The 18,388-nt window shown below is 33.8% G+C and overlaps 1 protein-coding gene and 1 long non-coding RNA gene across 4 annotated transcripts; both read right to left on the bottom strand.

Annotated features, from left to right (window-relative positions):
- Positions 1 to 9,357: 9,357 nt before the first annotated feature.
- On the bottom strand, positions 9,358 to 10,555 carry LOC135793812 (uncharacterized). Of its 3 annotated transcripts, none has more exons than XR_010548722.1 (6): positions 10,506 to 10,555; positions 10,341 to 10,392; positions 10,176 to 10,227; positions 9,691 to 10,072; positions 9,525 to 9,576; positions 9,358 to 9,411 (listed from the first exon to the last, which is right to left on the bottom strand). It is a non-coding gene; the product is annotated as an uncharacterized lncRNA (long non-coding RNA). The 3 variants fall into 3 exon arrangements; XR_010548721.1 differs by having other exon boundaries at positions 9,525 to 9,908; positions 10,021 to 10,072; XR_010548720.1 differs by having other exon boundaries at positions 9,525 to 10,072.
- A 1,266-nt stretch (positions 10,556 to 11,821) lies between these two features.
- On the bottom strand, positions 11,822 to 18,180 carry LOC135793811 (uncharacterized). Its single transcript, XM_065304918.1, has 6 exons — positions 17,724 to 18,180; positions 14,003 to 14,047; positions 12,979 to 13,030; positions 12,814 to 12,865; positions 11,989 to 12,040; positions 11,822 to 11,875 (listed from the first exon to the last, which is right to left on the bottom strand). The coding sequence occupies exons 1-3, from the start codon at positions 18,056 to 18,058 to the stop codon at positions 12,997 to 12,999; spliced, it is 414 nt and encodes a 137-aa protein (XP_065160990.1). The 5' UTR covers positions 18,059 to 18,180; the 3' UTR covers positions 11,822 to 11,875; positions 11,989 to 12,040; positions 12,814 to 12,865; positions 12,979 to 12,996.
- Positions 18,181 to 18,388: the final 208 nt, after the last annotated feature.

The raw sequence follows: 18,388 nt of genomic DNA, 5'->3' as shown, positions 1-18,388 counted from the left end.
GTAATTTCTCGCCAGTCGAGGAAATTTGTAATGTTAGGACATCTAAATATGAGGTTTTTTCCAAATATGCCATCAAATTTAATTTCCCACTTGATTTAAACTGTGGCCTATTGTGGAGAAATGTGCTTAATTCTTATATACTACATGAAGGTATATTTATATTTAAAATCGGTGAGGAGCAGTTTAAATTATATGAAGATTTTGGAGTTTTGAATCATTTATGAATTCAGCCAAGGCACACATTTTTTTTTGTTTTTATGTGTTAAATTAAATAGTATATTAAGTATCAAGTGATTAGTTATGAGATGCTTACGCTATTTTTTCCACTTTTGCTCTATTTACACGTCGAGGCTTTTGTACTTGAACTTCTGTATTTAAAATCTTCGAAATTCGCTCGCAAACTACTAGGAAATATAAGGTTATAAATGTCGTGCCGCGTATTTTAGTCACGGCCTTGAGCATCCGTATTTAAAGTACCTACCACTTTCTGTGTCTCTAAACCGTGGAAAAACAGGCATTTTAAAGTTGGAAGTAGAAAAATAAACTTTCAAACCTGCTTACAAAACTTGTTCATAATAAAACATATTTTCTTCTTTAAAGATGTTTTATTAGAAAATATATACTTTGTGGTACATTTGACATAATAATACAGTAATAATCATTTAATAATGATGAGGATGGTCAGCATGTCCGGAATATTTCACATCAGCGTTAAAACCGTTGTGTTTGTCAGCGGTGTAATGAACAATACGGGTCCTGCCATCGGGCTGCTCCAATTTGTACCACCCCTTGACAACATCTCCATCGCGTTCCTCTTCGGCAGATTTCATATCATTGGTGTGGTGGTCCTCGACGCCATATTTGTATTCGTATTTTGGATGGTGCTAAGTAAAGGACACAATCACTTTTAGTATATTACGGTAATATGTATCTTAAATAATTTACATGTGGTTCATGATGATCATGGTGATCATCGTGGTGATATGAATGCTCTACGTGATTGTTGAATGATGCGTAAGAAGAAGCATGATGCTCAGCTACAACGTAGACCACTAGGGCTACAAGAACAAAAACTTTGAACATTTTGATATTTTTAAGGTGTTTAATTGATGTTTGTCAAATCAATAGTGGAAGTAAACTGATGCTTTGGTATAAGAGCCCTCTCTAATTTATACCATTTTTGGGTAGTTAAGACATAAATTGAACGTAATTTTACATTCACAAATTCGTGTGTAATATGCACATTCGGTTTGCGTTAGCAAATAGGTGATATTAAGTTAATTAGGTATGCGTAATTATTAATATTTTTATTCAACTATATTAAAGATGTTGTTGAATAAAAATGGAACCATTTTATATGATGATTCAATTGAGGTTGCGTTATAAATTAATAAAATTTAATATATAACTGCTTGAAATATTTTACATTACGTATTACTCTGGAGTACTTAATATATTACCTCCAACTATATATACCCTCCAACCTCTCAACCCTTCTGATAGTGCCTTAAAATGATCTTCAAAAATGAGCAGTTTTAGAAAAATTTGAAAACATGGTATGGAAAACACTCTGTATCTAATGAACTAACTGACTTTCTTATAGTTTCTCCACACCTGAATAGAGTTAGAGAGTTCCTCTATACGATGTTTACCCTTCAACTTTCCAACTCTTTCGGAAGTGCCCTAAAATGACCTTAAAATATGAGCAATTTTAGGAAATTTTGAAAACACGGTGTGGAAAACACTCTGTATCTAGTGAACTAATTGACTTTCTTATAGTTTCTCCACACCAGAATAGAGTTAGAGAGTTCCTCTACACGATGCATACCCCCTAACATTCAAACTCTTCCGGAAGTGCCCTAAAATGCCCTTCAAAAATGTACAATTTTAGGAAATTTTGAAAACATGGTGTGGAAAACACCCTGTATCTAGTGAACTAATTGACTTTTTTAGAGTTTCTCCTAGGCAGAATAGAGCTAAAAAGTTCCTCTATACGATGAATATCCTTTCAACGTTCCAGCCTTTCCGGAAGTGCCTTAAAGTGTCCTTCAAAAATCAGCATTTTTAGAAAAATTGAAAAGAAGGTGTGGAAAACACCCTGTATCTCCGAAACTAATTGACTTCCATAAAGTTTCTCCACACCTGAATAAAGGCAGGGAGTATGTCTACACGATACATACCTTTTCAACCTTCCAACTCGTTCGGAAGTGCCCTAAAATGCCCTTCAAAAATAAGCGATTTTAGAAAAATTTTAAAACATAGTATGGAAAACCCTGTATCTCGTAAACAATTTGACTATCTTCTAGTTTCTACGCCAGAAGAGAGTCAGAGAGGTTGTCTACAAGATGCATACTCTTTATACCTTCCTGCCCTTTCGGAAGGGCCCTAAAATGCTCTTCAAAAATAAACAATTTTTGGAAAATTTGAAAACGTGGTGTGGAAAACACCTTGTATCACGTGATCTAATAGATTTTCTTGAAGTTTCTCAACGTCATGTTAAAGTTAGAGAGCCCCTTTACACTATGCATATCTTTTTAGCCCTAGAAACTCTTTGGAAGTGTCTTAAAATCACATTCAAATTTCGCTATTTTTGCCCAATAAATTTCAATTATAGGGTCGAACTTTTTTTAATAAATATTTTTCGGTCGAAGAACAGGGTCGAACTTTTTTCATAAAATTTTTTTGGTGGAATTTTTTGTTAACGTTTTTCGGTTGAATTTATTTGTATACATTTTTCGGTCGAATTTCTTTGTTAAATTTTTTTCGGTCGAAAAACAGGTTCGAGCATTTTTACTTACATTATTTTTTAGTCAATGAACAGGGTCGTACTATAGTGTTAAAATATTTTTCGGTCGAAGAACAGGGTCGAATTTTTTAGCGATTATGTCAAGAACAAAAAGGTCTATGAAAAACGAATGCATTTTTCTCTAAAATGGTAAATAGGGTCTAAACGGTTAATGTTAGCAAAAAAGGTTACTAAAATAAACGATGTAGAATTAAATTATCTATCAGATCCGATTAAGAATTTAATAAAAATTAATAGTTCCATGCATAGTACGAGTACAATTTTTCTCATGTTCTGCACTACCACACTGAAAGTATCAGTGTTTACAAACATACAAGTTTCTTTATCTCCTACAGTTTTGTGCGGTCGCCACGTGGTACGTGGTACGTGGTTAGTCTCATTTTTGTCGGCAGGTGATCTGGACGCACATTTTCTTTACAATATTTTGAGTTCCTTAATGTTTTGTCGCGTTATTACGTACCGTCTCTAAATACTCCTTCGATTGTGCGAGTGATGTGTGGCGTTCGTTAAGCGCGGAATGTGTATTTATTTCGTATTTTCTTTGGATATTCCAAACGCGCAAAAATTTATTTTGCATCAAGGTATGTTCTCGCATTTCTTCAGCCATATGAAAATCAAATCCATTATTGACTTAACTGGTTTTTATTTCAACCGCGCGGTCTTTCCACACAAATCATTTTTGTCTCTGTTTACATACCGTTGATTTGCTATACGTATTCGATACATTGTTTTGTTTTCGTTTAATGTACAAATGAAAAAGATTAAGATTGTCGTTTGTCGTGTGCCGTCGGTTCCGTTCTTAATTCTTTTGCGGCAAAACCCACTACCCACCACTATTAGAATACCATTTTTTATTCCGAAACTAAGAAAGAGAAATCTTTTGCCTTTCTTTTGTCGAATACAGTTTTCACTAAAATTTGCAAATAGGGCCTAAATGGTTAATATTAGGAAAAAAAATTACTAAAATAATCGATGTAGAATTAAAAGAACTGTTAAAGTACTTATTATCCAAACATTGCCTATTTACAATGTTAATTTAAAAAAAATTGGTGTTTACAGGCCAATAAGGCTTTAATCTATAATTTTGTTACTGGTGTCCGATTCATAATTTAATCGAAATTAAAAGTTTCATGCATTGTACGAGTACAATTCTTTTCATGTTCTGCATTACCACACTGAATGTATCAGTGTTTATAAACAAACAAGTTTTCTTATCTCGTGCAATTTTTGTACGGTCGCCACGCGGTTCGCCACGCGGTTGGCTTGCCTACCACCTCAGTCTCATATTTGTCGTCGGGTGATCTGCTCGCACATTTTCTGCACAATAATTTGAGTTCCTTAATTTCTTCGCGTCATTACGTTATATTTATAAATGCTCCTTCCATTGTGCGCGAGTGATGTGCGTGAGTAAAGTTCCGTCGGCCGCCGGATAGTCTTTTTGTATGATACGCGTATTTCATCATTTCTACAATGTGCATAATTAAGATCTTTACAATTTATTGGATAGGCTAAAAGCGCAAAAATTAATTTTGCATCAATGTATGTTCTCGCATTTCTTAAGCCATTTGTAAATCAAATCCATGTTGCCTTTACTTGTTTTTACTTCAACTGCGTGGCCTTTAAGCCTTCAAATAATTTTTGTCTCTGTTTCAATACCGTTGATTTGCATTACGTATTTGATACCTTGTTTTGTTTTTGTTTGATGCACAAATTAAAAAGATTAATATAGTCGCGTGCCGTCGGCTGCGTTCTTGGTCCTTTGGCGGCTTTCTGGGCTGGTCGCTGGTTGTTTTACATGATTTAAAATAAAATTCTGCTTTGTGCTTTATTTTTGTAATATCCAACTCATCACTTTTTCTTCATATCCAAAGAAAATACAATTTTTGAAATGTTCTATTTTTATGTTTTCTCGCTTTTCACTTTTCTTTAATTTCCGGTGTAAACATTTTGATTTTTTAAAATTCCTGATAGTTTTCTTCTTATATTATCTTGTTATTGTCGCCTCCGTTTTCCTACTTAAATCTTATTATTTCTTTCTGTATCACCTAGTACATTTTCCTTATCATTTAATAGACCATATTTATCAGTGTTTGGGCGTTTTACTTTTAAAACTTAGCGTTTTCTTTTTGTAACACCCTGTATACTAATTTCCCGTGATGTCAAGTGGGGAAAGATGTATGTTATCCCATTTAAACATAGGATTTTCCTTTAAATTATTGTAGTTTTCTTTTTGTAACACCCTGTATTAAGGTTTCCCGTAGTGGGTTTGTCAAAAGGGGAAAGATATATATCATCCTACTTAAACTTAGGATTTTCTTTTAAAATATTGTAGTTTCCTTTGTTGACTGTGATTTTAGATATGTAGTTTTCTACTTGATTTTTGCATTTTCTCTTTAAATGTTATTATATTGCATTTGGAATCTCTATTCTGTATAATAGTTTTCCATAATTGTCGCGAAAATTATGCAAAATTTATTAGTATTATATGTCTTTCTTTGTTATTTTTTACCCTTGGTACTTGTATGCATGTACGTGGCTAAACTGCTCTTCTAACTTGATTCAAAACGGCGGCGCGTATATTGTTTAACATTATATTTTACATGTTTTCATTGTATACATGTTTCAATAAAGAAATGTTAAAAGTGACTGTGCTTCCTATGATTTGTGTGTACCCCTTCTATCATTTCAGGAACAGGTCTCTAAGAGAGTTCCCTCTCTCAGGGGATGATCCCCACTATAAAAATTGTTATGGTATCCTGTGTGATTTGTGTGCTCCTTCTTTCATTTCAGCTACAGGTCAGAACTTGTAAGAATATTTTTAAGTGTCACCTCTCTTGAGGCGACTTAAAACTTAGAAATATTTGAACAAGACCTTATAAAGATTGTCCTTATAAGGAGTTCCCTCTCTCTGGGGATGATCCCCCACCATAAAAATTGTTGATATGCCTAAGAATTCTGGGGATGAAGCGCAGAGACATCGTAGCTGTAGGTTGGGCCGGGAGCAATGGACGCATCGAAGTAGTGAGACTGTCTAACGACACGCCGCCAAAAAATATAAAAACCTGATCCACTCCTGTTCTCTCTCTTCCTTGTATTTCCTCTTCTCTTCTCTCTACTCTACCACTACTTACTTCCTTTTCTTCTATGTTCTTTGTTTCTCTATTCACTTACATTTCTTATTGCCTTCACTTGTATTGCAATTTCTCTTATATTTCATTTGAGTTTACATATGCCAATGCCAACCCAAATTACACCTGTAATTTTTATATTTGAGAAAAATGCCTTCTATAACTGGGGATCGAACCATCGATCTACGATATAGCAACATGTGCTGCTCACCTGAGAGCCACGCGGCTTTCTTATCAAATCTTATTGGTTTCTTCTATTTATGTTTTCATATCTTACAGTACAATAAAACAACAGCATACATATTCTACACTATACTACAGTGCAACATGATTTAATACTACTCCTGAAAACGACTAAGTGAACACTAGAGACACATTGTTTACAAGAATGTAAAATTTCCTTAAAAATATTCTTTATTGACCAAACATTTACAATTATTATAAAGCAATAACATGGTAACTGTAAGACTTAAAACGTTAAATAAAAATGAAGTTTTATTAGATGATACTTACTCCTTTGTTCTTCTATCTATAAAGAACCAAAGCGCACAAACACGTTTCCGCAAATAGAATGTAGAGTTGATAATACGCACTTCTTTACTATTCCACACGGAGATTCCAAATGTACTCACTTGTACTCATGCCAAACACATAAATTTAACTTGAACTCCAGTAAGTATCCATAGTCACGGGAACATATCCGACGGACTCCACGCGCACATCTCAAAAAATCACTTAAATATTTCGTTGTGCGCGTCACCACGTTTGATTAATGAAGAAAACACGTGCGCACCACGCAACAGCACTCAACTGACTAAGCCGAACTATAGAAGCCAGAGAATTGATAACCGACCTGCAGTTGGAGGGGTATTCTTCTATTTGCATTCGACAGAAATGTGATTAGAAATATGATATCAAGTTTGAGATGAAGTTCACAAAAAAATTATTTGGCAAAAAGATTTTTAATTAACAAATAGCAGTTTCTAGGTTTTCCCTAGTATTAAACCCAAATGTTAAATTTTGACAATGCTAAACAACTAGAACACTTAGAAACATAAACTAATGCTTGTCCTACGACATCGGCTTGGCCCGCTAGATACCTCAACCGAAAATTAGAGCATTCGAAGCCTAAGTATTCAAATTTTGTTACTTCAGGTTTTGTTAAACATAACAGTTGTGTATAAAAGTGACGTACGCGCCGCAACTCAGCGCACTAAAAACAAGATGAATTTAAACCAAATCGATGAAAGCGCCATCTGGCCGCGGCGAAACAAAACAAAATAGATAGCTGATACGCGCGCACTCTGGGTGTGGCGGAACAAAACTAACATCGCCGACTAGAGCCATCTAGTTTTGAGACTTTGAAATAAATCATCTAGAAATCTGCAATGCATCTGCTTATAACATATTAAAAAAAAAACTAATTTAAATCACTTTCCATGGTATGAAGGATTAAAATTTACGAAAATGATAAACAAATTCAATTCTTTCAATTTGATAAAAAATATCGGTGTCTTAGAACATTTTGTCCGCTCGCTAGGCACTTAAACAACCAAAAATTAGTACATCGATGTCCCAAAAAAATTTTACGGGTTTCTCGTGTGCTAATCACATAAATTACTTATGAAACGGATAAACAAAATTAACACTTACAATCTGAAGAAAAAATCGTTTTTCTAGGATATTTCATTCGCCCGCTAGCCACCTAAAACAAGAAAAAATTAGCACATGAAAGCACAAAAATTACATTTTTGCAAGTTTCCCGTGTGCTAATCACACAAATTACATATGAAAATTATAAACAAATGCAATACTTACCATCTGATAAAAGAATCGATGACCTAGAACATTTCATTCGCCCGCTAGACACCTAAAACTACAAAAAAATTAGCAAATCGAAGCACAAAAATGACATTTTTGCAGGCTTCCCTTGTGCTAATCACACAAATTACTTATGAAAATTATAAACAAATGCAATACTTACGCTCTGATGAAAGAATCGTTGTCCTAGGACATTCTGATCGCCTGCTAGATACCTAAAACAACAAAAAAGCACATTGAAGCACAAAAATTACATTTTTGCATGTTTCCCGTGTGCTAATCACATAAATTACATATCAAAATTATAAACAAATTCAATACTTACAATCTGATAAAAGAATTGTTGCCATATGACATTTTGTTCGCCTGCTAGACACCTAAAATAACAAAAAAATAGCAAATCGAAGCGCAAAAATGGCATTTTTGCAGGTTTCCCGTGTGCTAATGACAAAAAATAACTCAAAAAAATGATAAACAAATTCAATACTAACAGCCTGATTAAAACATAGTTGTCCTAGGACATTTTGATTGCCTGCTAAACACCTAAAAAAACAAAAAAATCAGCACATCAAAGCACAAAAATGACATTTTTGCAGGTATCCCGTGTGCTAATTACACAAATTACCTATGACAATGATAAACAAATTCAATACCTACAATCAGATGAAACAATCATTGTCCTATGACATTCTGATCGCCTGCTAAACACCTAAAAAAATAAAACTTAGCACATAGAAGCACAAAAATTACATTTTTGCAGGTTTTCCGTGTGCTAGTCACACAAATTACCTATGAAAATGATAAACAAATTCAATACTTACAATCTGATGAAAGAATAGTTGTCCCAGGATGTTTTGATCGCCTGCTAAACATCTATAACAACAAAACATTTGCACAAAAATGACATTTTTGCAGGTTTCCCGTGTGCTAGTCACACAATTTACCTATGAACATCATAAACAAATTCAATACTTACAATCTGATGAAAGAATCGTTGTCCTAGGATAATGTAATCGTCTGCTAAGCACCTAAAAAAATAAAAAAATCAGCACATCAAAGCACAAAAATGACATTTTTGCAGGTTTCCCGTGTGCTAATTACACAAATTACCTATGAAAATGATAAACAGCACATTGTCCTAGGAATTCTGATCGCCTGCTAAACACCTAAAAAAATAAAACATTAGCACAAAGAAGCACAAAATTTTTTGCAGGTTTTCCGTGTGCTAATCACACAAATTACCTGTGAAAATGATAAACAAATTCAATACTTACAATCACATGAAACAATCGTTGTCCTAGGATCTTCTGATCGCCTGCTAAACACCTAAAAAAATAAAACATTAGCACATAGAAGCACAAAAATTACATTTTTGCAGGTTTTCCGTGTGCTAGTCACACAAATTACCTATGAAAATGATAAACAAATTCAATACTTACAATCAGATGAAACAATCATTGTCCTAGGATATTCTGATCGCCTGCTAAACACCTAAAAATACAAAACATTAGCACATCGAAGCACAAAAATTACATTTTTGCAGGTTTTCCGTGTGCTAATCACACAAATTACCTATGAAAATGATAAACAAATTCAATACTTACAATCAGATGAAACAATCGATGTCCTAGGATATTCTGATCGCCTGCTAAACACCTAAAAATACAAAACATTAGCACATCGAAGCACAAAAATTACATTTTTGCAGGTTTTCCGTGTGCTAATCACACAAATTACCTGTGAAAATGATAAACAAATTCAATACTTACAATCTGATAAAAGAATTGTTGCCATATGACATTTTGTTCGCCTGCTAGACACCTAAAATAACAAAAAAATAGCAAATCGAAGCGCAAAAATGGCATTTTTGCAGGTTTCCCGTGTGCTAATGACAAAAAATAACTCAAAAAAATGATAAACAAATTCAATACTAACAGCCTGATTAAAACATAGTTGTCCTAGGACATTTTGATTGCCTGCTAAACACCTAAAAAAACAAAAAAATCAGCACATCAAAGCACAAAAATGACATTTTTGCAGGTATCCCGTGTGCTAATTACCCAAATTACCTATGACAATGATAAACAAATTCAATACCTACAATCAGATGAAACAATCATTGTCCTATGACATTCTGATCGCCTGCTAAACACCTAAAAAAATAAAACTTAGCACATAGAAGCACAAAAATTACATTTTTGCAGGTTTTCCGTGTGCTAGTCACACAAATTACCTATGAAAATGATAAACAAATTCAATACTTACAATCTGATGAAAGAATAGTTGTCCCAGGATGTTTTTATCGCCTGCTAAACATCTATAACAACAAAACATTTGCACAAAAATGACATTTTTGCAGGTTTCCCGTGTGCTAGTCACACAATTTACCTATGAACATCATAAACAAATTCAATACTTACAATCTGATGACAGAATCGTTGTCCTAGGATAATTTAATCGTCTGCTAAACACCTAAAAAATAAAAAAATCAGCACATCAAAGCACAAAAATGACATTTTTGCAGGTTTCCCGTGTGCTAATTACACAAATTACCTATGAAAATGATAAACAAATTCAATACTTACAATCACATGAAACAATCATTGTCCTAGGATATTCTGATCGCCTGCTAAACACCTAAAAAAATAAAACATTAGCACAAAGAAGCACAAAAATTACAATTTTGCAGGTTTTCCGTGTGCTAATCACACAAATTACCTGTGAAAATGATAAACAAATTCAATACTTACAATCACATGAAACAATCGTTGTCCTAGGATCTTCTGATCGCCTGCTAAACACCTAAAAAAATAAAACATTAGCACATAGAAGCACAAAAATTACATTTTTGCAGGTTTTCCGTGTGCTAGTCACACAAATTACCTATGAAAATGATAAACAAATTCAATACTTACAATCAGATGAAACAATCATTGTCCTAGGATATTCTGATCGCCTGCTAAACACCTAAAAATACAAAACATTAGCACATCGAAGCACAAAAATTACATTTTTGCAGGTTTTCCGTGTGCTAATCACACAAATTACCTATGAAAATGATAAACAAATTCAATACTTACAATCAGATGAAACAATCGATGTCCTAGGATATTCTGATCGCCTGCTAAACACCTAAAAATACAAAACATTAGCACATCGAAGCACAAAAATTACATTTTTGCAGGTTTTCCGTGTGCTAATCACACAAATTACCTGTGAAAATGATAAACAAATTCAATACTTACAATCAGATGAAACAATCGATGTCCTAGGATATTCTGATCGCCTGCTAAACACCTAAAAATACAAAAAAATAGCACATCGAAGCACAAAAATTACATTTTGCAGGTTTTCCGTGTGCTAATCACACAAATTACCTATGAAAATGATAAACAAATTCAATACTTACAATCAGATGAAACAATCGATGTCCTAGGATATTCTGATCGCCTGCTAAACACCTAAAAATACAAAACATTAGCACATCGAAGCACAAAAATTACATTTTTGCAGGTTTTCCGTGTGCTAATCACACAAATTACCTGTGAAAATGATAAACAAATTCAATACTTACAATCAGATGAAGCAATCGATGTCCTAGGATATTCTGATCGCCTGCTAAACACCTAAAAATACAAAACATTAGCACATCGAAGCACAAAAATTACATTTTTGCAGGTTTTCCGTGTGCTAATCACACAAATTACCTATGAAAATGATAAACAAATTCAATACTTACAATCAGATGAAACAATCGATGTCCTAGGATATTCTGATCGCCTGCTAAACACCTAAAAATACAAAACATTAGCACATCGAAGCACAAAAATTACATTTTTGCAGGTTTTCCGTGTGCTAATCACACAAATTACCTATGAAAATGATAAACAAATTCAATACTTACAATCAGATGAAACAATCGATGTCCTAGGATATTCTGATCGCCTGCTAAACACCTAAAAATACAAAACATTAGCACATCGAAGCACAAAATTACATTTTTGCAGGTTTTCCGTGTGCTAATCACACAAATTACCTGTGAAAATGATAAACAAATTCAATACTTACAATCAGATGAAACAATCGATGTCCTAGGATATTCTGATCGCCTGCTAAACACCTAAAAATACAAAACATTAGCACATCGAAGCACAAAAATTACATTTTTGCAGGTTTTCCGTGTGCTAATCACACAAATTACCTGTGAAAATGATAAACAAATTCAATACTTACAATCAGATGAAGCAATCGATGTCCTAGGATATTCTGATCGCCTGCTAAACACCTAAAAATACAAAACATTAGCACATCGAAGCACAAAAATTACATTTTTGCAGGTTTTCCGTGTGCTAATCACACAAATTACCTGTGAAAATGATAAACAAATTCAATACTTACAATCAGATGAAGCAATCGATGTCCTAGGATATTCTGATCGCCTGCTAAACACCTAAAAATACAAAACATTAGCACATCGAAGCACAAAAATTACATTTTTGCAGGTTTTCCGTGTGCTAGTCACACAAATTACCTATGAAAATGATAAACAAATTCAATACTTACAATCAGATGAAACAATCATTGTCCTAGGACATTCTGATCGCCTGCTAAACACCTAAAAAAATAAAACATTAGCACATCGAAGCACAAAAATTACATTTTTGCAGGTTTTCCGTGTGCTAATCACACAAATTACCTGTGAAAATGATAAACAAATTCAATACTTACAATCAGATGAAGCAATCGATGTCCTAGGATATTCTGATCGCCTGCTAAACACCTAAAAATACAAAACATTAGCACATCGAAGCACAAAAATTACATTTTTGCAGGTTTTCCGTGTGCTAGTCACACAAATTACCTATGAAAATGATAAACAAATTCAATACTTACAATCAGATGAAACAATCATTGTCCTAGGACATTCTGATCGCCTGCTAAACACCTAAAAAAATAAAACATTAGCACATAGAAGCACAAAAATTACATTTTTGCAGGTTTTCCGTGTGCTAATCACACAAATTACCTGTGAAAATGATAAACAAATTCAATACTTACAATCAGATGAAGCAATCGATGTCCTAGGATATTCTGATCGCCTGCTAAACACCTAAAAATACAAAACATTAGCACATCGAAGCACAAAAATTACATTTTTGCAGGTTTTCCGTGTGCTAATCACACAAATTACTTATGAAAATGATAAACAAATTCAATACTTACAATCTGATGAAAGAATCATTATCCGATGATATTTTGTTCGCCTGCTAGACACCTAAAACAACAAAAAATTAGCACATCGAAGCACAAAATTGACATTTTTGCAGGTTTTCCATGTGTTAATCAGACAATTTGGTAAATGCATCGTTGTCCTAGGACATTCAGACGCCCGTTAGAAACTTAAAACAACAAATAATTAGCACATCGAAGTACAAAAATGACATTTTTGCAGGTAAAAAAAAAATATTTGACGGTTATTTTGAGGTCGGTACTACCAAAATTTCGCGGGAATGTAGGGGCGCATCTTAAAAACGAACTCTTGTAATATCAGAAAATAAAGAAATAACTAAAATATCACTTAGGAATTGCGTGATATGACCCGTTTTCCAAGTTTTAAAAAATGCAATAGTGGGACCAAGTTTAGCGGACATTTTAAGGTAGTTAAGGCTGAACTTCGTGGATGCTATAAAGTACATTGTCTAAAACCATTCTTGCGCTACTAGAATCTGAAGAAAAAATGAAAATATCACGAAGGGTTCCTGAAAAATTACCCGTTTTCCACCAAAAGTTCTTTGAAAATGCAAAAATGTACAAAGTTCGGTGGTAATTTTAGGTAGGGCAAAATATGCATCGTCCAAAGCCATTCTTGCGCTATTAAAATCCGAAGAAAAAATAGAAATATCACAAAGGATTCCCGAGATAAGACCCGTTTTACAAAACTTTTGATAAATGTGAAAAAAGAGCAAACTTCCGCGGTCATTTTGAGGTACGTAGAGGAGAGTAGGGTAATAAGAGTCAGCGGGTAATGGGAGTCACCCACACATCCACGAAACAGTACTTCCGAGTAACGCGTAAACGGCGTCCCTACCCCCGCTCTGGCCCCCCAGTGCCACCCCCGACAAATCACGCCAATCACCTAATGAGGTAATGTCGGTTATGTAGGTAACGACGGGTAAATTAGAATGAAAAATATAAATGAATTTATCAGCTTATAAATTAAAAACTTAAAAAAAAATTATAAACTTACGAATTGTTGTGTGCATCAGTCACCAGGGCACAGCAAGTGCTGTAACTACAAGAAAAGAAGTAGAAACAAGGAACAAGATTTAAGAATAATATATTCATACATCATAGAAAAAATACAATAAGTGTTGTTGAACTATACTTACACAAGGATAATGATGAATAAATCTACATTTAGCGACCGGCATCTACCACATCTATCATCTACGATCTAATATCTACCACTTTTGTAAAATAATCTACATTAAACACGCAAATAATAAATAACATAACTAGAGTAGTTACAATTAAATAGTCAATTAATGATCGAATATAATACAATCCCTACTAATATTATAAATGCGAAAGTCCTGATGTTTGTTACACTTTCACGCAAAATCCACTTAACCAATAATCATGAAAATTTGTACACATATTCTTAGTGGTCCCCGAATGGTTATAGGCTACTTTATATTTAATAAAAAAATTATTTTTTAAATAAAATAAAGAAATTGTTTAGCCAATAATACCTCTGCATCTGGCTATTTGTCTATTTTAACGCCATCTAGCATTCCAGCAATGAAGCTCAAACCTAAGTACTATAGTACCATCACACTGTATTACCGACGGCTACGTCAACATCAAATCCAATTGACTACACTATGGAGACTGTACACTATACTTCCATAGACTATACTTTCAGCCATTTTAAACTTCCCGCCATTCTATTTCATTGTTACTTCTTCTGTGACAACAGGCGCGTACGGAAGCAACTTCATTAATTTAGATATTCGCGAGTGAAGCAGCGGGTTAAAGCTAGTATAATATAAAGCAGAAGTCCGAAAACACAATACGAGTCGATCAAAACACGTCTAGATCAACCAGCGACCGGCAAGAAACTGGCTGCAAACCATCGATAGTGCATGCCGTAGCCTAGCAAGCAATAACGCGACAGTTTACGATAAGAAAGCAAGAGATGCGCAGAGCCGGCGAATCGATGGCACGCGACCTTGTGCACGAATTGCAATAGGCACGATTTCAACGACACTCAGAAATCTCATGCGTTGCATTCTACGCGGCGGAAGCGATAAGAAAGTAAATTGTGTTCAAAACAAACACAATTCTCTTGCCGATTACGCACGTTTGCCGATAAATATAGAAAGAAACAATACAATTCTATTTTATGATTTTTAGTTCATGCTAGTGCCATCTCTGAATGATGCCGATAGAAGTCCCGGAATTTAGATTATTAATATTAATTGAAGATTTTACATTAACTATTAAAGTGATGTTCTACAACTATTATATAAGTTAAGTAAATCCTACAAATTAATATAATTAGTATCTCGATATTTTTTGCCCTTATGATTTCGATTTATTAACATGATATTATGAATAAAGCGATATTAGATACCACATACACATGATTTATAGGTACATTTTACATTTGCCTAAATTATCATTAGTTCCCTTCAAAATATAATAATATTAAACGTAAAGTTTGCATTCAATATAAAATGTCAGAAGGGGAACGACAAGGGTTAAGTTAAGTTCAACTTAACAATGCTTGGTGGCAACTTTAACTCAATTGCAAACGTTGCACAGGCATTCCAGGTCATGATCAATATTATAATATCGACTCATTTCCAAAATGCGAGGAGCATCGTACAATTTAGTAACAGTTTCCAGGATTTTTCAATAAGTACTTCAAATCTCACTCTCCCGCAATATGTAAATCCCAAGTCATGTGTTAGCGGCGATCACTATGTAATCACTGACCCGCTTGACAATCACCACGCCTATATTAATTATTGTATAGCAATAAATAATCAGTACACATTTAAAGGAATTATCTTTCTGGGAAACGAATCCATTGACGATTACAAATTCGACAAATTTTCAATGAGAACAGTGCCGATTTATGCAGCTCATTCAATTTTTATTAAATTAGTCAACAATGACTTTGTCATTAGCGCTTTTGATAACTGGGAATTAAACTCATATAGTGTCTTAAATCTATGGAGCATTTTAACAAATAAGTTTGAAAATGACAATATTGATGAGTTTTTTTTCTAATAAAAGACGAAAACGTCTTGGTGGAGTGGTGAACATTGCTGCTGTAGCAGACCAAGTTCCAGTTATCCTTACAGGTATTTCTTTAAACGAATCATGTATATTGCAGCATTTAAAAAGTGTTCTTTTTTAGACGAGTCGATGGGATCTGAGATTATTATGATGTTCGAGTGTGGAAAGTCTATGAATATGACCACAATTATCCGCCATGAAGGAACACCAGTGGTACCTCTATTTATTTAAGGTAAAAGAGCATTTAGCAATTCTGCTTTGATCTTTATTTAATGTATGTTTGTAGGATTTTTTGGATTTCCAGGTAGAGGTACTACATATCCGGTCACAATGATGAATTTGAGTTTTCTGACACCTAAACCAAAGACTCTTATTAAATGGTTGGAATTACTTCAAGTGTTTGAAGTTAAACTATGGATATTAATCTTTTCCGGCTATATTCTAATCGGAAGTTTCTTTTGGATTGAAAATATTGTTAATCACAATGCAAATTGTCCTCAATTTTTAGCACTTACAGGTCTCTTTCTCCTTCATTCACTAAATCATCAAAAAATACCGCGCAATGTTCGAACACGCTGTTTAATAGTGACAGTATTGATTATGGCAGTGTTGATATTATCCATGTTTTCTTCTGGTATTGTTAAAAGTATGATGACTGTTAGTTACGAGGGCGAGGTGCGAACTATTGAACAACTTGCTGATTTAAAATTAATGCTGGAATGGAAAAATAACCCTTTTCGTACTTCTGACCGTAATTCGCTCACAGAAGCTGAAGTGCGCGCATTCTCACGATGGTCACTAGATAACTACAAGTTACCTTATTATGAAAAAGCCATAGCACACTATGTTACAATTACAAGGCGTATGTCTTTTTCTGTACATTTGTAATTTAGTTCCTAAACTCCTAAACAATTTTTAGTATCCACCTCTTTGAGCCAGGACTTTGTGGATAGTCTCCCATTTGTACAAACAATGGATTACTTTTTAAAAATCATATAGTGCTATAGGCATATCCAGTTATGAATATTTATTGTACATTCCGTTTTTAAATAAATTTATATTGAGATGCAAGGATCATGGTTTGATGATTAAATGGGAATGGGATACGTTCAGATATGAAAATAGCATGGCCACATTAATTGAATATTTGGACACTCGTGTGCCACCGAGTAAGCCTACCCAGTTGCAGTTTGATCACCTGCGTGCCGTATTTGGTTGGGATTATTGGCATTTGCGTTTGAAAAGTTATTGATGATGTTGATTCATAGCACATGCTATGCTTAAAATAGATGTGAACCATGTAATCAACAACATTGTATTTTACTTCCAAAGATGTAAAATGTAAATTAAATTTTGTAATTTATAATGATTATTATTATTATTTCGGCGCTGGCACAGCCGTCGGACTCGTAGTGTCTTTTTTATTCAAGGTTATATACAGGATGTTATGGTAGTGTTTTAAGTGTGCAGGGTCGGCTTTATTGTTACGTGCAAGTCTGCAGGGTAGTATTAAGTACGTGCCGTACTCTTAACCGGCCCCTTCTACCACCCCCCACCCCCATAAATATTACCAAACAAGGTAGCCTACCTAAGCAGCACGCAATAAAGTTCGTTTAATTACATGCCTTAAAGTAACATATAGTAAACTAAAAAAAACTTACGGAATAATCAGGATAGCGGTACGAGATAAATCTCCATGATCCGTGGCAGTTGTGTTGTTTGTTGTATCACTATCAGTTTGATTATTGTTCTCATTGTTGTCACTACAATTATTTTCATGGTAACTTGGATCAACATTAAAATCATCACTAGTAGTTGTTTGTTCCTCTACAAATTTTGAAGCTTCTTTTCGACACGAACTGCACAATAAATAATTACCATCTAATCCTAACGTTACATTCATCATGTCAGTCGCTCGACGTAAACCCTTCTTTTTTAAATGTGATTCAATCTTAAATGGATTACAACATCGATCGAACGGTTTTATTGGTGCCATAATGTTTTGATGAATACACCAATTATGTGAATGAATATTACAATTAATAGAGATTATTATAATTAAAATAATTAGGCTTTCAAACAAGAATAAATCAGAATAGTGTTCATGAACTCTCTTTGAACACAACACACACAAGATTTAAAAGTTATGTTTTAGGTTATAAATCAAAACATACTAGTGTATGGCTAGTAGTAACAAACTGTAGCTAAGTCTATAATTGTCACTACCTTACCGATCCTATATCGATATGTTAAAATTTGAATTTTAGTCATTACAATCGTAGATAAGCCAATAAATTGAATTTCGAAAAGATCACAACTTTACTGA

Source organism: Atheta coriaria, unplaced genomic scaffold, assembly GCF_025399875.1.
Source record: "Atheta coriaria isolate IRGN ID8LTWV9N9 unplaced genomic scaffold, Caltech_Dcor_3.1 hic_scaffold_6_pilon, whole genome shotgun sequence".
NCBI lineage: Eukaryota > Metazoa > Arthropoda > Insecta > Coleoptera > Staphylinidae > Dalotia > Dalotia coriaria.
This window is presented reverse-complemented; position numbering and strand designations above follow the sequence as displayed.